Source organism: Gopherus evgoodei, chromosome 3 (genome assembly GCF_007399415.2).
Source record: "Gopherus evgoodei ecotype Sinaloan lineage chromosome 3, rGopEvg1_v1.p, whole genome shotgun sequence".
NCBI lineage: Eukaryota > Metazoa > Chordata > Testudines > Testudinidae > Gopherus > Gopherus evgoodei.
In genome coordinates, this window is record NC_044324.1 from 9,566,684 (window position 1) to 9,587,876 (window position 21,193).

Here is a 21,193-nt window from a genome sequence, read left to right on the forward strand (position 1 = left end):
GGAGCAGACTGTCTGCAGGGCAAGAAGCTCCCACGTCTTCACCTCCTGGGTCTCTCCGTGGAGCATTCAGCATCCTCTGCCCCTCCATGTGCTTCCCACAGCGAGTCTGCCCCAGCGGGGTCCTGGGGAAGCCAGAGGGTCCTGCACCCTCATTTCGCAGTCAGACGTGACTCTCAGCTAGCCAGTAACACAGAGGTTTATTAAGATGACAGGAACACAGTCCAAAACAGGTCTTGCTGGTACAGACAACAGGACCCCCTTTAATTAGGTCCATCTGGGGCCCCAGGGAGGCCACAGCCCCGTTGGGACTCCCCTCCATTTCTCAGCCAGCTTCCAAGCTGAAAAACTCCCCCAGCCTTTGTTCAGCTTCCCTGGCAGAGGTGTCACCTGGCCTCTAACCCCTTCCTGGGTTCTCACGTTACCTGCTCAGGTCTCCTCCCTCAGGCCAGTCTCCCATCCCCCAATGCAGATCATCCTCCCAGGCCAACACCTGTAGATCCCACCTCTACCACCAGTGGTGACGGAGTATGAGGGAGTCCGGCTCTGCACCCCTCTTCCTGGGACTCACAGTGACTCTCAGCCAGCCAGTAAAACAGAAAGTTTATTGGACAACAGGAATGCAGGTTACAGCAGAACTTGTGGGCACAGCCAGGACCCCTCAATCTAATCCTTCTGGGGGTTCAGAAAGCTTAGTCCCCAGCTAGGGATTCCCTGAATTCCAACCACCCAGCCCAAAACCGAAACTGAACTAACTCACCTCCAGCCGGCCCTGTCCTTTGTCCAGCTTCCTGGGCAAAAGGTGCTGACACCCCTCCCCCCCCGGCTGGCTCAGGTTACAGGCCTAGGTCCTGTCCCTCGCCTAAAGTCATCCCCGGCTCTCTCACCCCCACACAGACAGCCCCTACTCCATCACATCTCTCCCCCCTTCGAGACTGAACTGAGCGGGGTCACTCTGCCCAGTGACCTGGGGAAGTTCAGGGCCCCCTCTCCGGGACAACGCGTCCGCTATCAGGTTGGCACTTCCCTTCACATGGACCACGTCCATGTCATAGTCCTGCAGGAGCAGGCTCCACCTCAGGAACTTGGCGTTGGCTCCTTTCATCTGGTGCAGCCAGGACAGGGGAGAGTGGTCGGTGTACACGGTGAAGTGTCGCCCAAAGAGATATGGCTTCAGTTTCTTAAGGGCCCACACCATGGCCAGGCATTCCTTCTCGATGGCCGCGTAGTTCTGCTCCCGGGGTAGCAACTTCTTACTCAGGTACACGATGGAGTGTCTCTCCCCCTTTTCATCCTCCTGCATTAACACTGCCCCCAGTCCAGTGTCTGAGGCATCGGTGAACACCATACACGGCTTGTCAAAGACTGGGTTTGCCAGAACTGGGCCACTAACCAGAGCCTCCTTCAGCGCCCGGAGAGCCTGCTGGCACTGCTCAGTCCAGATCACCTTATCTGGCTTCCCCTTTTTGCACAGTTCAGTGATGGGGCCGGCTATGGCACTAAAGTGGGGCACGAACCTTCGATAGTACCCCGCCATCCCAATAAAGGCCTGGACCTGCTTTTTGGTTTGGGGAGCGGGCCAGTCTCTGATCACCTCCACCTTGGCTGGTTCCAGCTTTAGGCAGCCGCTCCCCACCCGAAGGCCTAGATAAGATACTTCAGCCATCCCCACCTTGCACTTCTCAGCCTTTACAGTTAACCCAGCCTCTCGGAGTTATAGACTTTAGGGTCAGAAGGGATCAATATGATCATCTAGTCTGACCTCCTGCACAAAGCAGGCCACAGAACCCTACCCATCCACTTCTATAACAAACCCCTAACCTATGTCCGAGTTATTGAAGTCTTCAGATTGTGGTTTGAAGACCTCAAGCTGCAGAGAATCCAGTGCAGTTGGTCCAGCACTTGTTTAACCTGGGACACGTGGTCCTCCCAGGTCCGGCTAAAGACGCAGATGTCGTCAATATACGCTACAGCAAAACTCTCCATCCCCCTCAGTAGCTGATCCACCAGGAGCTGGAAGGTGGCCGGTGCTCCCTTGAGGCCGAAGGGCAGGGTCAGAAACTCATAGAGCCCCAGAGGGGTGATAAAGGCCGATTTCAGCCTGGCATCTGCGTCCAGCGGCACTTGCCAGTAGCCCTTTGTAAGATCCATGGTGGTGAGGTGCTGAGCGCCTCCCAGCTTGTCTAGGAGCTCGTCAGGCCTGGGCATGGGGTAGGCATCGCATACAGTGATGGCATTGAGCTTTCGATAGTCCACACAGAACCAGATCCACCCATCCCTTTTGGGGACCAGCACCACTGGTGAGGCCCAAGGGCTGGAAGACGGCTGGATCACCCCCAAAGCCAGCATGTCCCTGACCTCTCTTTGTAGGTCCTGAGCAGTTTTCCCGGTGACCCGGGGAGCATCTTATAGGGGGATGTGACCCGGTCTCCACCCGGTGGACAGTCAAATTAGTGCATCCAGGGTGACTGGAAAACAGCTGTCGGTACAGATGCAGCACCCCTCTATTCTCAGCGTGCTGGGCCAGGGTCAGCTGATCAGAGAGGGGAATTGCCTCCAGCGGGGAACCAGCTTTTGTCCCCGGGAATAGATCCACTAAGGGGTCATCTCCCTGCTCCTCCCAGTGTCCACACACGGCCAACACCACATTCCCCCTGTCATAGTATGGCTTCATCATATTCACATGGTACACCCGGTGGTGGTGTGCCCGGTTCGACAGCTCCACCACATAGTTTACTTCATTTAGTTGCTTGAGAACCTTGAAGGGCCCTTCCCAGGCAGCCTGGAGTTTGTTTTTCCTCACGGAGATGAGAACCATCACTTTGATCCCCGGTGTCGAAGGTGCGGGCCCGTGCCGTGCGGTCATACCAGACCTTCTGCTTCCTCTGGGCTGAGGCCACATTCTCCCTGGCCAGGCCCATGAGCTCGGCCAGTCTTTCCCGGAAGGTCAGGACACACTCCCCCACCGACTCTCCATCGGGAGTGGCCTTCCCTTCCCATTCATCTCTCATCAGGTCTAGGGGCCCCCTTACCCGCCTTCCATACAACAGTTCGAAAGGTGAAAACCCGGTAGATTCCTGGGGTACCTCCTTGTACGCGAACAGCAAGTGAGGTAAGTACTTGCCCAGTCCTGCGGGTGCTGGTTCATAAATATTTTTAGCATCATCTTTAGTGTCCCGTTGAACTTTTCCACCAGCTCGTTGGACTGGGAGTGATACACTGAGGCCCAGTTGTGCCGGACCCCACGTTTCTCCCACAAGCACTGGGGCAGGGTCGACATGAAGTTGGACCCCTGGTCTGTTAAGACTTCCTTGGGGAACCCCACCCGGCTGAAAATGGTCAGCAGCGCATCTGCCACAGTGTCTGCTTCGATAGAGGACAATGCCACCGCCTCGGGGTAGCGAGTGGTGAAATCTACCACCACCAGGATGTATTTCTTCCCTGACCAGGTGGCCTTGCTGAGAGGTCCCACTATGTCCATGGCCACCTTCTGGAAAGGTTCTTCTATGATGGGTAAAGGCCTCAAAGCCGCTTTCCCCGTGTCCCGGGCCTTCCCCACCCTTGGGCAGGGGTCACAGGATTGGCAGTACTGTCGGACATGGGTAAAGACCCCAGGCCAGTAAAAGTTCTGTAGCAGCCTCTGCCTGGTGCGCCGGATTCCCTGGTGCCCTGCGAGCGGGATGTCATGGACCAGGTACAGCAGCTTGTGGTGACACTTCTGGGGAATCACCAGCTGCCTCCAGCCGGCCCCTTCCTTTGTCCAGCTTCCCGGGCCAAGGTGCTGACCCCCCCCCCACCACCTGGCTCAGGTTACAGGCTTAGGTCCTGTCCTGTCCCTCACCTAAAGACACCCCCGGCTCTCCCATCCCCCACACAGACAGTCCCTACTGCATCACACAGCATTCACAGACCCCAGTAAGAACAGTCCCAGTTTGTCACAGGGGTGTTGGTTTTCATAACCATTCATCCCCAGGACGGGTGGCACTGGTGGTGATACGGGGAGACTGGAGTGTCTAGGGAAATTGCTTGTATGACTTGTGGTTGGCCAGTGGGGTGAAATCGAAGTCCTTTTTGTCTGGCTGGTTTGGTTTGCCTTAAAAGGTGGAAAGACCCCAGCCTGGGGCTGTAACTGCCCTGTTTGAGCAATTGGTCCTGAAGTGGCACTCTCAGTTGGGTTCTGCGAGAACCAGCATCGTTACAGAGGCACACATAGGATTAATAAAATATTACAGAATATCCCCACTTCATCACAAGCAGGTTGTCCCAAAGCTGGGATCCCATGAGGCGATGCCTGTCTCTCTGGGAGGGTGTGAGCACAGAAATCCTGACCTGTACCCCCTGGTGCCCCAGCTCTGGGCTCCTCACACACAGCCCAGCCAGTGCCCCCAGTCCTGATGCACATCCCCCTGGTGCCCCAGCCCTGGGCTCCTCACACACAGCCCAGCCAGTTCCCCCAGTCCTGATGCACAGCCCCCTGGTGCCCCAGCTCTGGGCTCCTCACACACAGCCCAGCCAGTTCCCCATCCTGCCCCACAGCCTCCTGGTGCCCCAGCCCTGGGCTCCTCACACACAGCCCGGCCAGTGCCCCCAGTCCTGATGCTCAGCCCCCTGGTGCCCCAGCCCTGGGCTCCTCACACGCAGCCCGGCCAGTGCCCCCAGTCCTGATGCTCAGCCCCCTGGTGCCCCAGCCCTGGGCTCCTCACACGCAGCCCGGCCAGTGCCCCCAGTCCTGATGCTCAGCCCCCTGGTGCCCCAGCTCTGGGCTCCTCACACGCAGCCCGGCCAGTGCCCCCAGTCCTGATGCTCAGCCCCCTGGTGCCCCAGCCCTGGGCTCCTCACACGCAGCCCGGCCAGTGCCCCCAGTCCTGATGCTCAGCCCCCTGGTGCCCCAGCTCTGGGCTCCTCACACGCAGCCCGGCCAGTGCCCCCAGTCCTGATGCTCAGCCCCCTGGTGCCCCAGCTCTGGGCTCCTCACACGCAGCCCGGCCAGTGCCCCCAGTCCTGATGCTCAGCCCCCTGGTGCCCCAGCCCTGGGCTCCTCACACGCAGCCCGGCCAGTGCCCCCAGTCCTGATGCTCAGCCCCCTGGTGCCCCAGCCCTGGGCTCCTCACACGCAGCCCGGCCAGTGCCCCCAGTCCTGATGCACATCCCCCTGGTGCCCCAGCTCTGGGCTCCTCACACACAGCCCGGCCAGTGCCCCCAGTCCTGATGCTCAGCCCCCTGGTGCCCCAGCTCTGGGCTCCTCACACGCAGCCCGGCCAGTGCCCCCAGTCCTGATGCTCAGCCCCCTGGTGCCCCAGCCCTGGGCTCCTCACACACAGCCTGGCCAGTGCCCCCAGTCCTGATGCACAGCCCCCTGGTGCCCCAGCCCTGGGCTCCTCACAGACAGCCATGCCAGTGCCCCCAGTCCTGATGCTCAGCCCCCTGGTGCCCCAGCCCTGGGCTCCTCACACACAGCCCGGCCAGTGCCCCCAGTCCTGATGCACAGCCCCCTGGTGCCCCAACCCTGGGCTCCTCACACACAGCCCGGCCAGTGCCCCCAGTCCTGATGCTCAGCCCCCTGGTGCCCCAGCCCTGGGCTCCTCACACGCAGCCCGGCCAGTGCCCCCAGTCCTGATGCACAGCCCCCTGGTGCCCCAGCCCTGGGCTCCTCACACACAGCCCGGCCAGTGCCCCCAGTCCTGATGCTCAGCCCCCTGGTGCCCCAGCCCTGGGCTCCTCACACGCAGCCCGGCCAGTGCCCCCAGTCCTGATGCTCAGCCCCCTGGTGCCCCAGCCCTGGGCTCCTCACACGCAGCCCGGCCAGTGCCCCCAGTCCTGATGCTCAGCCCCCTGGTGCCCCAGCCCTGGGCTCCTCACACGCAGCCCAGCCAGTGCCCCCAGTCCTGATGCTCAGCCCCCTGGTGCCCCAGCCCTGGGCTCCTCACACGCAGCCCGGCCAGTGCCCCCAGTCCTGATGCTCAGCCCCCTGGTGCCCCAGCCCTGGGCTCCTCACACGCAGCCCGGCCAGTGCCCCCAGTCCTGATGCTCAGCCCCCTGGTGCCCCAGCCCTGGGCTCCTCACACGCAGCCCGGCCAGTGCCCCCAGTCCTGATGCTCAGCCCCCTGGTGCCCCAGCTCTGGGCTCCTCACACGCAGCCCGGCCAGTGCCCCCAGTCGCAGAGTGTGGGGGGAGCTGGTTGGGCTGTGCAGGGGCGTCACGGAGTCAGGCTCGGTGCTCTGCACTGGCTCTGAATGAAGTTGACCTGCCCCTGGCTCTGCCTGGCAGGATCACGGACCTGTCGAAGGTGTCGATGAGTAGCCGCCCGGAGCCCGGCTACGAGAAGATGGACCACTTCTCTGTCAATGTGGACAACCTGGCCGAGATGCTGAGAACCATCGAGTTCCAGACAGGTGAACCAGGGGGTGCTGCAGGGTGAGGGGGGTCCTGCTGGGGCCATGGTGTGAGCCCCGGCCCTGGGTGCTGTGCGGGGTGGGCAGAGCTGCTCCTCAGCCCAGACGTCCATCTGTGTGTCTGTCTGACATGCACCAAGGCAGGGGCAGGGCTGGTGTTAGCTGTGGCCGGGGGACCCCTCCGAAGGGTGTGGGGACCGGGGTGTATGGGCTCTCAGAGGGAGTGTGGCTGGGGTGCAGGTGGGGGGATGGGGTGCAGGAGGTGGTGGCAGAGCATTGATCTCAGCCTCCTGGGGTGGCTGCCAGCACGGCCCCTCCCTGGCAGTGGGTCCCGACTTCTGCCCCTCTCCACATGCAGCTGGCTGTGTGCTGGGGGCAGGTGGCATGGCCGGAGCCTCCTGTCCAGCTGCCCTATGCCTCCGCCATGCTGGGCTCTCTGGGGCGGCCTGGCCAGGGACCCTCAGTGGGGAGGGTGGGGCAGGCTCAGCCCCCACTGGCGTGGGAGCTGACTCTGGATTCCCTCGCTCTCCCAGACTCGCTGGGTGAGGACGACACAGACGGGTTTGCGGGTGGGGATGGAGGAGACGCTGTAGCCGACGAGGACAAGCCAGAGGCGCTAGAGGAGGCCGAAGGTGAGTGCCTGGACTGAGGGAGAGTCACCCTGGGCCACCCGAGGGTAACAGCCTCCTCCTGCTGTACAGAGCCCCCCAGAGCCCCCAGCTAGCAGGGCCCATGACCATGTGCTTTGCCCCCCATACGACCTGGGCCAGAGACCTGCCCCAGAGCAGAGCTGGCTGCACAGAACAGCGGACAGAGCCAGAGAACTGCCTGGCCCTGGGGGATTGTCCAATGGCTAATTACCTCCCTGTTAAACATCAACTCCCATTGCCAGTGGGGATCTGTCCCGCTTCGGCTTCACCCGTCCTCCACCTGCCCGCACAGCCCCTTGGGCAACGCTGGTTCCTGCGGAGGCACTGCCGGAGCAGGGCTTCTCCGCCCAGGCGTTGGGACCCACCATCCGTCCCAGACTGTGTCGAAGGGTCGTGTGGCAGCTCCTGTCCCACAGGGCTGGCTGGGCTCCCTCTTGGTCCCTGCCAGAGGCTACAGATTCTTCCTAAAGGTGGGGGGGCCACGAGGCCCCCCTCTGTGGCCCCACCCCTGCCCCTCCTGCTCGGGGTGGGGGAGCCCAAGAGCAGCCCCTAGCCTGTGTCCCCAAGCCCTGGGCCCCGGGTCCGTGGCTCATGACAGCTGCCTGCACTGCTCTTACCCTGGCCTGGCTCTGACTTCCAGCCTGGCAGGGGTGGAGGGGGCCCTTGGGGACCCAAGAGCCGTAGCTGGACCATGGGTTGGGGACACAGGCTAGGGGCTGCTCTCAGCCCTGCCCCATGCCCTGGGCAGGTAGCGGGTCCGTGGCTCCTCACAGCTGCCCAGGCTCCCCGGGCTGCTTTGACCCGGGCTGGGCTCCAGCTTGTGGGCAGGCCTCGGGGGGTGGGAGGCAGGCCAGGCTTGTTCACTTTCAAAAGTGGGAGGGCCATGGCACCTTGTGCTCCCCCGGTTCTGGCACCTCAGGTCCCTGCCCCACTCAGTCTGGGTCGGCCGGGTTTGAGTGGCTGGCGCTGCCACCCGTGAGCCAGGGCACAGCCCCACTCACGTCAGTTTGGCCCAGGCAGGGGGGCAGGGCCAAAACAGCACTGCCACCCCAAGATGCAAGGCCCCGAGCAGAGAGCCAAGCCCAACCCCCACCAGCACAGGAGCTGCAGGAGCTGGGCAGGACCCAACCCCCACCATTCAAAACCACCCCAGGGCGTCCACTCCCAGACTAGTTACTGGGTCGTGACATTTACACGTGGGCCCTGAGTCCACAAAGGTGGGGAAGCTGCCAGTGCTATAGGCTGGGATCACGTCACCCCTTAGACCTTCCCTTGGTCTAGCTTGAGCTCCTGGCGTGTCACTGAGGCAGGTTTCTAACCCTTCAATCATTCCCACGGCTCTTCCCTGACCCCTCTCCAGTTTATCAGCCTCCTTCCTGATCTCACCCCCGGCCTCTTAGTGCATGTCTGATCCTCTGTCACAGACCCCCAGCGCCAGGCTACGTCCCTGGCTGCAAACGGGCAATTAATTGATCTTTGACTACTAGCTGTAAATATGCCTGTCACGGAGTCCCCAGGCGATGCTCTGGAACTGCTCCCCACCAAGCCAGCCAGGACTTTGGGGAGCCTCCTCTCCCTTGGAGCAGACTTGTTCAGGGCAAGAGGCTCACACAGCTTCACCTCCTGGGTCTCTCCTTGGAGCATTCAGCATCCTCTGCCCCTCCGTGCGCTTCCCATAGCGAGCCGGCCCAGCGGGGTCCTGGGGAAGCCACAGGGTCCTGCACCCCCACTTTGCAGTCAGACGTGACTCTCAGCCAGCCAGTAACACAGAGGTTTATTCGATGACAGGAACAGGGTCTAAAACAGAGCTTGTAGGTACAGTGAACTGGACCCCTCGGCTGGGTCCATTCTGGGGGGCAGTGAGCCAGACCCCACGTCTGCACTTCACTCCTCGTCCCCGGGCCAGCTCTAGACTAACCACCCCCTCCAGCCCCTCCTCTCTGCTCAGCCCCTTTCCCGGGCCAGGAGGTCACTTGATCCCTTTGTCTCCAACACCTTCAGCTGGCACCTTTGCAGGGGAGGGGCCCAGGCCATCAGTTGCTGGGAGACAGAGCGCCAGGCATTTCGGTGCACTGGCCCTCTGCTCTGCAGCAACCATACACCCTTATCCCAACACCTAGATATTAAGAACTGCAGAGGGGACGCTGAGGCACAACACAGTATTCAAAGAAAACATTAAGACATTCCCAGTTCGTCACAATGCCCAATGGCCTGTGATGGGATCTTAGCTTGGGTGGGATCTGAGTTACTACAGAGAATTCTTTCCTGGGTGCTGGCTGGTGAGTCTTGCCCATGTGCTCAGGGTTTAACTGATCGCCATATTTGGGGTTGGGAAGGAATTTTCCTCCAGGGCAGATTGGCAGAAGCCCTGGGTGTTTTCGCCTTCCTCTGCAGGTGGGGCATGGGTCACTTGCTGGAGGATTCTCTGCACCTTGAGGTCTTCAAACCACAATTTGAGGACTTCCATAGCTCAGACATAGGTTAGGGGTTTGTTACAGGAGTGGGGGGTGAGATTCTGTGGCCTGCGTCGTGCAGGAGGTCAGACTAGATCAGGGGTCGGCAACCTTTCAGAAGTGCTGCGCTGAGTCTTCATTCATTCACTCTAATTTAAGGTTTCGCATGCCAGTAATACATTTTAACGTTTTTAGAAGGTCTCTTTCTATAAGTCTATAATATATAACTAAACTATTGTTGTATATAAAGTAAATAAGGCTTTTAAAATATTTAAGAAGCTTCATTTAAAATTAAATTAAAATGCAGAGCCCACCGGACTGGTGGCCAGGACCTGGGCAGTGTGAGTGCCACTGAAAATCAGCTCACATGCCACCTTTCGGCACACATGCCGTAGGTTGCCTACCCCTGGACTAGATGATCACATATAGCTTAAAAAACGAGTGAGAAGTCCTATACACTTCTGACCTTAAAGTCTATGATTCCAACAGTCCCTGGGAGGGGCCTTCAGTGACCCTGACCCCCTGGGGTCACTCTTCCCCCAGGGTGAGCCACGTGGCCTCCCCTCCTCCTGACACTGGGCCCCTGGGGCTGCAGCCCCCCTGCCCCACCCCGGGAGCTCCGGGCAGCGAGTCTGGGACAGACCCTGGGGGAGACGTGTACAATCTGGGGGAGCAGCACCCCCCCCCCAGCGTCTGCGGGGACACCCAGCCAGCACGGGCAGACAGGCGGGTGTATCCGTGGCCTGGCGCACGGCCCAGGCAGCCCTCGGGCAGCCCAGAGGAGTGATGGTTACAGCCCAGCCCAGCGCAGTGACCCCCGTGGGTCAAGCTCTGTCTGTCTCCATCTCACTCCTTTGTCCGAATCCCTGATCCGAGGCCCCCTCCTCCAGCAGCCAACCCCCCCAGCCTGTTCTGAGCTGGGGACTGGTGCTCAGCTGCCCTGCGGAGAGGTGAGACGTCCCTCTCCCTCTGGGGCGTTGGCGATTGGATCTGCCACTGTCACCTGCAGAGCTCCGCTGGTAGGGGGCCTGGGCAGCTGGGTGACACCCACCCCCGTCTCCCCCTGCCCTGAGAGCACACAGCCCCTTTCCACCCACTCGGTAACGACGTAGCACTGAGGGGAAACTGAGGCACACACAGGGCTTATAAAATAGTACAGAAAATGCCCCCTAGTCCCAGCCTGACAGCCCGGGGCCCGTGCGGGTCAGAGGGAGGCGGGAGGGGCAGGCACGGCCTGCACTTGGGGTGGGTCTGGCTGGAGCCCAGGGCCCCACGTGCCTTCGCTGCCCTGCTGCCTGGCTCCACTCTTGGCCCGCCACTGACCCCTCCTCCATCAGCTCACCTGGCCCAGGCTCCCCAGCGGGGCTGGGTGGGGGTGCCGGGCTGCAGGGGCATGGGGAATATTTGGGGAAGAGCAGATGCAGGCAGCCACCTGCTCCAGCTCATCCGCCCTCTCTCCCTCCCTCCCTAGCAGTGGGGCCCAGGTAGAAGCCAGCGAGCTCCCTGCATGGTAAGTGCTGTCCCTGCCAGGCCCCCACTGGGCCGAGGTGCAGCCAGGCCAGCCTGGGGGTCGGGGGGGACCTACATCGGGGGCAGCTGATGTCCAGCTGGAGGTCCCGACCCACAGGGGGCAGGGGCTGATAAGATGGCAAAGGCCTTGCGGAGGAGGGGGCTAGGAGGTGACTGGATGGAACTGCAAACTCCCCAGCAGGGAGATTGGGGCAGCCGGGGACACGTCTCCCAGGGGAGCCGGAGGCCCTGCTGCTCAGATTCTTAGGAACCAGCTGGGGGAGAGCCCTGACGGGCCTGCCCCAGACCCTGCCCTGGACCCTGGCCTGGCTGGGTTGGGAGCCTCCAGCCCCTGCCCCCGTGCATCTGGCCATGTGCTCAGCCTGGCACCAGGCCTGACCCTCTGGGATTTCAGCCAGTGCCCGCCCAGGGGGCTCCAGCACAGGGGCGAGTGCTGATCCCCCTCTCTCCGCGCCAGGTCAGCACTGAGAGCCAGCACTGCAAGAGGAGCCCACGAGTGAGACCCCCAGGACATGGTGTCATCAGCGACTGATTCCCCCAGCCGAGACCCTGCGTTCCAGGCCCCCTCTCCCCCGGCCGAGACCCTGCGTTCCTGGCCCCCTCTCCCCGATCGAGACCCTGCGTTCCTGGCCCCCTCTCCCCCGGCCGAGACCCTGCGTTCCTGGCCCCCTCTCCCCAACCGAGACCCTGCGTTCCTGGCCCCCTCTCCCCCGATCGAGACCCTGCGTTCCTGGCCCCCTCTCCCCCGATCGAGACCCTGCGTTCCAGGCCCCCTCTCCCCCGATCGAGACCCTGCGTTCCTGGCCCCCTCTCCCCCGGCCGAGACCCTGCGTTCCAGGCCCCCTCTCCCCCGATCGAGACCCTGCGTTCCTGGCCCCCTCTCCCCCGATCGAGACCCTGCGTTCCTGGCCCCCTCTCCCCCGGCCGAGACCCTGCGTTCCTGGCCCCCTCTCCCCAACCGAGACCCTGCGTTCCTGGCCCCCTCTCCCCCGATCGAGACCCTGCGTTCCTGGCCCCCTCTCCCCCGATCGAGACCCTGCGTTCCAGGCCCCCTCTCCCCCGGCCGAGACCCTGCGTTCCTGGCCCCCTCTCCCCGATCGAGACCCTGCGTTCCTGGCCCCCTCTCCCCCGGCCAAGACCCTGTGTTCCTGGCCCCCTCTCCCCCGATCGAGACCCTGCGTTCCTGGCCCCTTCTCCCCCGGCCGAGACCCTGTGTTCCTGGCCCCCTCTCCCGGCCGAGAGCCTGCGTTCCTGGCCCCCTCTCCCCCGATCGAGACCCTGCGTTCCTGGCCCCCTCTCTCCCGGCCAAGACCCTGCATTCCTGGCCCCCTCTCCCCCGGCCAAGACCCTGTGTTCCTGGCCCCCTCTCCCCCGGCCGAGACCCTGCGTTCCTGGCCCCCTCTCCCGGCCGAGAGCCTGCGTTCCTGGCCCCCTCTCCCCCGATCGAGACCCTGCGTTCCTGGCCCCCTCTCTCCCGGCCAAGACCCTGCGTTCCTGGCCCCCTCTCCCCCGATCGAGACCCTGCGTTCCTGGCCCCCTCTCCCCCGATCGAGACCCTGCGTTCCTGGCCCCCTCTCCCCCGATCGAGACACTGCGTTCCAGGCCCCCTCTCCCCGGATCGAGACCCTGCGTTCCTGGCCCCCTCTCTCCCGGCCAAGACCCTGCGTTCCTGGCCCCTTCTCCCCCGATCGAGACCCTGCGTTCCAGGCCCCCTCTCCCCCGATCGAGACCCTGCGTTCCTGGCCCCCTCTCCCCCGATCGAGACCCTGCGTTCCTGGCCCCTTCTCCCCCGGCCGAGACCCTGCGTTCCTGGCCCCCTCTCTCCCGGCCGAGACCCTGCGTTCCTGGCCCCTTCTCCCCCGGCCGAGACCCTGCGTTCCTGGCCCCCTCTCCCCCGGCCGAGACCCTGCGTTCCTGGTCCCCTCTCCCCCGATCGAGACCCTGCGTTCCTGGCCCCCTCTCCCGGCCGAGAGCCTGCGTTCCTGGCCCCCTCTCCCCCGATCGAGACCCTGCGTTCCTGGCCCCCTCTCCCCCGATCGAGACCCTGCGTTCCAGGCCCCCTCTCCCCCGATCGAGACCCTGCGTTCCTGGCCCCCTCTCTCCCGGCCAAGACCCTGCGTTCCTGGCCCCTTCTCCCCCGATCGAGACCCTGCGTTCCAGGCCCCCTCTCCCCCGATCGAGACCCTGCGTTCCTGGCCCCCTCTCCCCCGATCGAGACCCTGCGTTCCTGGCCCCCTCTCCCCCGATCGAGACCCTGCGTTCCTGGCCCCCTCTCCCCCGATCGAGACCCTGCGTTCCTGGCCCCCTCTCTCCCGGCCAAGACCCTGCGTTCCTGACCCCCCTCTCCCCCGGCCGAGACCCTGCGTTCCTGGCCCCCTCTCCCCCGATCGAGACCCTGCTTTCCTGGCCCCCTCTTCCCCGGCCGAGACCCTGTGTTCCTGGCCCCCTCTCCTCCGATCGAGACCCTGCGTTCCTGGCCCCCTCTCTCCCGGCCAAGACCCTGCGTTCCTGGCCCCTTCTCCCCCGGCCGAGACCCTGCGTTCCTGGCCCCTTCTCCCCCGGCCGAGAGCCTGCGTTCCTGGTCCCCTCTCCCCCGATCGAGACCCTGCGTTCCTGGCCCCCTCTCCCCCGATCGAGACCCTGCGTTCCTGGCCCCTTCTCCCCCAGCCGAGAGCCTACGTTCCTGGCCCCCTCTCCCCCGATCGAGACCCTGCGTTCCTGGCCCCCTCTCCCCCGATCGAGACCCTGCGTTCCTGGCCCCCACTCCCCGGCCGAGACCCTGTGTTCCTGGCCCCCACTCCCCGACCGAGACCCTGTGTTCTTGGCCCCCTCTCCCCCGGCCGAGAGCCTGCGTTCCTGGCCCCTTCTCCCCTGATCAAGACCCTGCGTTCCTGGCCCCCTCTCTCCCGGCCGAGACCCTGCGTTCCTGGCCCCTTCTCCCCTGATCAAGACCCTGCGTTCCTGGCCCCTTCTCCCCCGGTCGAGAGCCTGCGTTCCTGGCCCCCTCTCCCCCGACCGAGACCTTGCGTTCCTGGCCCCCTCTCCCCCGATCGAGACCCTGCGTTCCTGGCCCCCTCTCCCCCGGCCAAGACCCTGTGTTCCTGGCCCCCTCTCCCCAACCGAGACCCTGCGTTCCTGGCCCCCTCTCCCCCGATCGAGACCCTGCGTTCCTGGCCCCTTCTCCCCCAGCCGAGAGCCTACGTTCCTGGCCCCCTCTCTCCTGATCGAGACCCTGCGTTCCTGGCCCCCTCTCTCCTGGCCGAGACCCTGCGTTCCTGGCCCCCTCTCCCCCGATCGAGACCCTGCGTTCCTGGCCCCCTCTCCCCCGGCCGAGACCCTGTGTTCCTGGCCCCCACTCCCCGACCGAGACCCTGTGTTCTTGGCCCCCTCTCCCCGACCGAGAGCCTGCGTTCCTGGCCCCCTCTCCCCCGGCTGAGACCCTGTGTTCCTGGCCCCCACTCCCCGACCGAGACCCTGTGTTCTTGGCCCCCTCTCCCCGACCGAGAGCCTGCGTTCCTGGCCCCCTCTCCCCCGGCTGAGACCCTGTGTTCCTGGCCCCCACTCCCCGACCGAGACCCTGTGTTCTTGGCCCCCTCTCCCCGGCCGAGACCCTGTGTTCCTGGCCCTCTCTCCCCTGATCGAGACCCTGCTTTCCTGGCCCCCTCTCCCCGACCGAGACCCTGCGTTCCTGGCCCCCTCTCTCCTGGCCGAGACCCTGCGTTCCTGGCCCGCACTTGAACCCCCGCCCCAGCTAAATCCCTGCCACTTTCCTGGCCCCCTTCCCTCAGGTTTTCTATATTCCAAGAATAATGGAATTTTGTTTGTAATTTTGTTAAAAGCATGTGAAAAACCCTCCGGTGTCGCTGGCTGGGTGGTGCTCTGGGTGGGTTGGGGTGAGGAGAGGTGGAGGGGGCTGGGCTTCAGATGACACAGGTGGGGGCCGGATCTTCCCATTGCATCACCAGCTGCTACAGAGCACTGGTCTTATAGAGGGAGGGGGGCCCCAGCCATCACAGCCCTCCCCCCACCCCGAGCTCAATGACCAGTTATCACGGAGTCCCCGGGCGATGCTCTGGAACTGCTCCCCACCAAGCCAGGCAGGACTTTGGGGAGCCTCCTCTCCCTTGGAGCAGACTTGTTCAGGGCAAGAAGCTCACACGGCTTCACCTCCTGGGTCTCTCCTTGGAGCATTCAGCATCCTCTGCACCTCCGTGCACTTCCCACAGCGAGTCCACCCCAGCGGGGTCCTGGGGGGGCCACAGGGTCCTGCACCCCCACTTTGCAGTCAGACGTGACTCTCAGCCAGCCAGTAACACAGAGGTTTATTCGATGACAGGAACAGGGTCTAAAACAGAGCTTGTAGATACAGCGAACCGGACCCCTTAGCCGGGTCCATTCTGGGGGGCAGTGAGCCAGACCCCCACGTCTGCACTTCACTCCTTGTCCCCAGCCAGCTCCAGACTAACAACCCCCTCCAGCCCCTCCTCTCTGCTCAGCCCCTTTCCCGGGCCAGGAGGTCACCTGATCCCTTTGTCTCCAACACCTTCAGCTGGCACCTTTGCAGAGGAGGGGCCCAGGCCATCAGTTGCTAGGAGACAGAGTGTCAGGCATTTAGGTGCACTGGCCCTTTGCTCTGCAGCAACCATACACCCTTATCCCAACACCTAGATATTAAGAACTGCAGAGGGGACACTGAGGCACCAACACAGTATTCAGAGGGAACATTAAGAACATTCCCAGTTTGTCACATCAGGCCTCACACCCTGATCCGACGCCTCTGCCATGCAATGGCACCTCCACCAGGGAAACACTGGATAGCACCACACTAATTGCAACAGGAGCGCACCCCAATGCACCCCCTGCCCCACTCCCTGCATCATGGGCCCCTAGCGCTGCCCTGGGGCCAGCCCTGCCTGCCGAGGGAGAGCGCCCCCAGCTGAGTACCCCACCCCACTCCCTGCAGCCCACCGCCCCCTAGTGCCACCCTGGGGCCAGCCCTGCTTGCTGGGGGAGAGCGCCCCCTGCTGAGCCCCTGCCCTGCTCCCTGCAGCCCAGCGCCCCCTAGTGCCGCCCTGGGGCCAGCCCTTCCTGCCAAGGGGAGAGCGCCCCCAGCTGAGTGCCCCACCCCACTCCCTGCAGCCCAGCGCCCCCTAATGCCGCTCTGGGGCCAGCCCTGCTTGCTGGGGGAGAGCGCCCCCTGCTGAGTCCCCCACCCCACTCCCTGCAGCCCAGCGCCCCCTAGTGCCACCCTGGGGCCAGCCCTGCCTGCTGGGGGAGAGCGCCCCCTGCTGAGCCCCTGCCCTGCTCCCTGCAGCCCAGCGCCCCCTAGTGCCGCCCTGGGGCCAGCCCTGCCTGCTGGGGGAGAGCTCCCCCTGCTGAGTCCCCCACCCTGCTCCCTACAGCCCAGCGCCCCCTAGTGCCACGCTGGGGCCAGCCCTGCCTGCTGGGGGAGAGCGCCCCCTGCTGAGCCCCTGCCCTGCTCCCTGCAGCCCAGCGCCCCCTAATGCCGCTCTGGGGCCAGCCCTGCCTGCTGGGGGAGAGCTCCCCCTGCTGAGTCCCCCACCCTGCTCCCTACAGCCCAGCGCCCCCTAGTGCCACGCTGGGGCCAGCTCTGCCTGCTGGGGGAGAGCGCCCCCTGCTGAGTCCCCCACCCCACTCCCTGCAGCCCAGCGCCCCCTAGTGCCGCCCTGGGGCCAGCCCTGCCTGCCGAGGGAGAGCGCCCCCTGCTGAGCTGCTCCCTGGCACCAGCCTGGGGTCAGTGCTGTGAGGTATTAATATACTGAGGGGGGTGTCGGGGAATAGAAGCCTGGTGTCTTGCGTTCCTGTCCTGCTCACCTTGCACACTCTGCCTGAGTGCAGGGCTCTGGCTTTGCCCTCCTTAGCCTGCTGGGCCTCCAACTGCATCCGGCTGTGGGGGGAGGTGGCTCACCCATGGGAAGTAGCTGTGGGCACGGCAGGGGAGGGGGAGCAGCACGGAGCCCCCTGCCGCCCCCCTGTTGCCATGGGCCTGTGCAGATGGGGCAGGTGCTGCGTCTCATGCAATTTCCTCTGGCAGCAGCGAGCAAACAGGGCTGGGCCGAGTGGGCGGCCAGCAGCTTGGGGCTGTGTGCAATTACTGTTGTGAGCTGGGAGATGTGCCCCCACCTGCCCCCAGCGCTGGGCCTGCAGCAGCCCACACCGGCTCCACAAACCTGACCCTGGCCCTGGAGCTGCCGGCAGGCCCAGTGACGCAGGAGCCAGCCCCGGCTCAGCACACACGGGGGGCAGCTGCAGGCGCGCGGGCGGAGCTCTGTGCACGGCCCCAGCTGGGCTCTGACGCCAGTGCCGAGGCAGATCAGCGCAGAACTTATAGCATGGGGGGGCTCAATACCCCCCATGGGGGGGCAATGTGTCACGGAGTGTGGCGGAGACAGGGCCCCGCACTCCTGGCTTCCTGCTATTCACCGTGACTCTCAGCCAGCCAGTAAAGCAGAAGGTTTATTCAGATGACAGGAACACAGTCCCAGACAGGTCTTGCAGGCACAGACAACAGGACCCCTCCAGTTAGGTCCATCTTGGGATCCCAGAGGCACCACAGCCCCACTGGGGTGTCAGAGCCCCATCTGGGCTCCCCTCCATTCCCCAGCCGGCTCCTGAAACTCTCCTCCTCCAGCATCTCCTCTCCCTTTGTTCAGCTTCCCTGGCAGAGGTGTCACCTGGCCTCTAACCCCTTCCTGGGTTCTCACGTTACCTGCTCAGATCTCCTCCCTCAGGCCAGTCTCCCACCCCCCAATGCAGATCCTCCTCCCAACACCCCCCCTCCACTCAGCATTCACAGCCCCCAGTAAGAACAGTCCCAGTTTGTCACACCAGGACTGGCCTCCCCTCTCCTGTGGCTGAAGGAAGCTGATATCCCCTTCCCCAGCTCACTGCTGGTGCCCGGAAAGTGCAGGTGTCTGTCCCAGAGCGGCCTCTGCTTTTTGGGGCCAGGGGCCTGGCTGAGCTGTGGCCCCCAGACACCAGCCATGGCAGGGCCTAGCCCTCAGCGTGGGGACTGGTGGCCCCTCCAGTCTGCAGCTGCCCAGCCCTGGACAAGATGCCACACCCAATGCAAGCAGCTCTGGGGCTGCAGGATGCCATGGGAGTGTCAGGGCAGCTGCAAGACACACCTGGGTCCCCGACCCACCAGGACCTCAGCGTCGGCCCCATGGAGCAGTCGAGCTTTATAGCCACTTCCAAGGGCAGTGGGTGGCGCTGCGGCCTGTGAGGAACCCTGAGCCCAGGCCAGCCAGGGGCTCAGGTCAGCAGCCTTGGGACGCCCAGTGCCTGCCAGCGCCCCCAGAACCCAGCCCTGGGCTCACCCCCAGGGGCCCGACCCCACAGGTGTCCAAAGGTGGCTCTGTGTCACGGAGTCCCCAGGCGACGCTCTGGAACTGCTCCCCACCAAGCCAGTCAGGACTTTGGGGAGCCTCCTCTCCCTTGGAGCAGACTTGTTCAGGGCAAGAAGCTCACACAGCTTCACCTCCTGGGTCTCTCCTTGGAGCATTCAGCATCCTCTGCCCCTCCGTGCGCTTCCCACAGCGAGTCTGCACAGGCGGGGTCCTGGGGAAGCCACAAGGCCCTGCACCCCAACTCCACAGTCAGATGTGACTCAGCCAGCCGGGAAAACAGAAAGTTTATTAGTTGACAGAACACAGCATCGGGCAGAACTGCTTAGCGCAGACATCAGTGACTTTAAGCCAAGTCCATCTTGGGGGAAGGGGAGCCCAGAGCCAGAGCTCTGGCCTCCCCCTGCACCCCAAGACGGCTGCCTGGCCCCTGCCCCTGCTCCTGCCCGTTGCTCCTCCTCCAGCCTTTTTCTCACTTTCCGGGCCAGAGTCACCTGGCCACATACCCTCCTGGACCTCTGCAAAAGTCACACCCCTTATTCCCACCACCTAGACATCGGTGCAATACACAGGCCTCCACTCCTCTGTTCCTGTGTCCCCGCAGCACCCCCTTTCCTCTGTCCCCATATGGCTCAGTGCCGCCTGCTGCCCTGTCCCTGTCCTGTCCCTGGTCCCTCTGCTCCTCTGTCCTTCTGCCCCCCAGCTCCTCTATCCCCTGTTGTGCCCCAGGTCCCCCCACCTACTCTGCACCCATTCCCCCAGCTCCCTCCCTCCAAGCCTCCGTCCCTGTGTCCCCCCAGTGCCCCTGTTCCTCTGTCCCCGTATGACTCAGTGCAACCTGCTCCTCTGTTCCCGTGCTGCCTCTGCTCCCTCCATGCCTCTGTCCCTGTGGCCCCCCAGAACTACTGCTCCTCCCTTCCCATGCCCCTCAGTGTCTCCCATCTCCCTCCACCTACTCTGTGCCTCTGTCCTCATTCCCCCAGCTCCCCCACTCCTCTGTCCCTGTTCCCCCCAGCGCCAACCACTCCTCTGTCCCCATGCTGCCCAGTGCCGCCCGCTTCTCTGTTCCTGTGCTGCCTCTGGTCCCTCCATGCCTCTGTTCCTGTGTCCCCCCGGTACCTCCCAGAATCACCGCTCCTCCTTCCCATGCCCCCCAGAACTACTGCTCCTCCCTTCCCATGCCCCCCAGTGTCCCCCATGTCCCCCCACCTACTCTGCGCCTCTGTCCCCATTCTTCCAGCTCCCCCTCCCTGTCCCTGTGTCCCCCCAGTGCCCCCGCTCCTTTGTCCCCGTAGGGCCCAGTGCCACCCGCTTCTCTGTCCTCCTCAGCTCCCTCGTTCCTCTGTCCCCATGCTGCCCAGTGCCGCCCGCTTCTCTGTCCCTGTCCCCCCACCTCCCCTGCTCCTCCATCCCTGTGTCCCCCCAGTTCTCCCCAGCTCCCCCATTCCTCTGTCCCCATGATGTCTCTGGTCCCTCCTTGCCTCTGTCCCTGTGTCCCCCCCAGTGCCGCCCGCTTCTCTGTTCCTGTGCTGCCTCTGGTCCCTCCATGCCTCTGTTCCTGTGTCCCCCCGGTACCCCCCAGAATCACCTCTCCTCCTTCCCATGCCCCCCAGAACTACTGCTCCTCCCTTCCCATGCCCCCCAGTGTCCCCCATGTCCCCCCACCTACTCTGCGCCTCTGTCCCCATTCTCCCAGCTCCCCCTCCCTGTCCCTGTGTCCCCCCAGTGCCCCCGCTCCTTTGTCCCCGTAGGGCCCAGTGCCGCCCGCTTCTCTGTCCTCCTCAGCTCCCTCGTTCCTCTGTCCCCATGCTGCCCAGTGCCGCCCGCTTCTCTGTCCCTGTCCCCCCACCTCCCCTGCTCCTCCATCCCTGTGTCCCCCCAGTGCTCCCCAGCTCCCCCATTCCTCTGTCCCCATGATGTCTCTGGTCCCTCCTTGCCTCTGTCCCTGTGTCCCCCCCAGTGCCACCCGCTTCTCTCTCCACATCCCCCCACCTCTCCTGCCCCTCTGTCCCCATGCTGCCTCTGGTCCCTCCATGCCTCTGTTCCTGTCCCCCCTCAGTGCCCACCAGAATCACTGCTTCTCCCTTCCCATGACCCCCGTGTCCCCCGTGTCCCCCCACTTACTTTGTGCCTATGTCCCCATTCCCCCAGCTCACCCCTTCCTGTCCCTGTATCCCCTGTGATGCAGTAGGGACTGTCTGTGTGGGGGTGAGAGCCGGGGGTGTCTTTAGGTGAGGGACAGGACCTAGGCCTGTAACCTGAGCCAGGTGGGGGGAGGGGGTCAGCACCTTGGCCCGGGAAGCTGGACAAAGGAAGGGGCCGGCTGGAGGGAGTTAGTTCAGTTTCGGTTTTGGGCTGGGTGGTTGGAATTCAGGGAATCCCAAGCTTTGAACTAAGCTTCCTGAACCCCCAGAAGGACCAGATTGAGGGGTCCTGACTGTGCCTGCAAGCTCTGCTGTAACCTGCATTCCTGTTGTCCAATAAACCTTCTGTTTTACTGACTGGCTGAGAGTCACTGTGGGTCCCAGGAAGAGGGGTGCAGGGCCGGACTCCCCCATGCTCCGTGACAATTGGTGGCAGAAGTGGGATATACGGCACCCCGTGGATGGCGCTTCCTGCAGTAAGTGACTGGGGAGCAGTAAAATGAAGAGACGATTTTAGGGGTGATTAACCCCTGGGAGTGTGTGCCCAGCGAGAAGGACTTTGCAGTAACAGGGTCCCCCGGGGGATTGCAGCGAGCGGTCCCAGGGGCAAGGAGTCTGCAGCTCGACCCTGGCAGAGAGGTGGTGACCTCACGAAGGGCT

General features: G+C 63.8%; 1 protein-coding gene across 2 annotated transcripts in view; it reads left to right on the forward strand.

Annotated features, from left to right (window-relative positions):
- The window catches only part of TRIM54 (tripartite motif containing 54), a 36,217-nt gene extending 24,563 nt beyond the window's left edge, over positions 1-11,654 (forward strand). The window contains exons 7-9 of one of the 2 annotated variants that reach the window (XM_030554967.1): positions 6,265-6,389; positions 6,923-7,021; positions 10,964-11,007. In XM_030554967.1, coding sequence (XP_030410827.1) covers positions 6,265-6,389; positions 6,923-7,021; positions 10,964-10,980 — 241 coding nt within the window. In that variant the 3' untranslated portion in view covers positions 10,981-11,007. Of the gene's footprint in view, positions 1-6,264; positions 6,390-6,922; positions 7,022-10,963; positions 11,008-11,479 lie in introns of those variants that run through there. The other variant, XM_030554968.1, reaches the window with a different exon arrangement.
- The last annotated feature ends 9,539 nt before the right edge of the window (positions 11,655-21,193 follow it).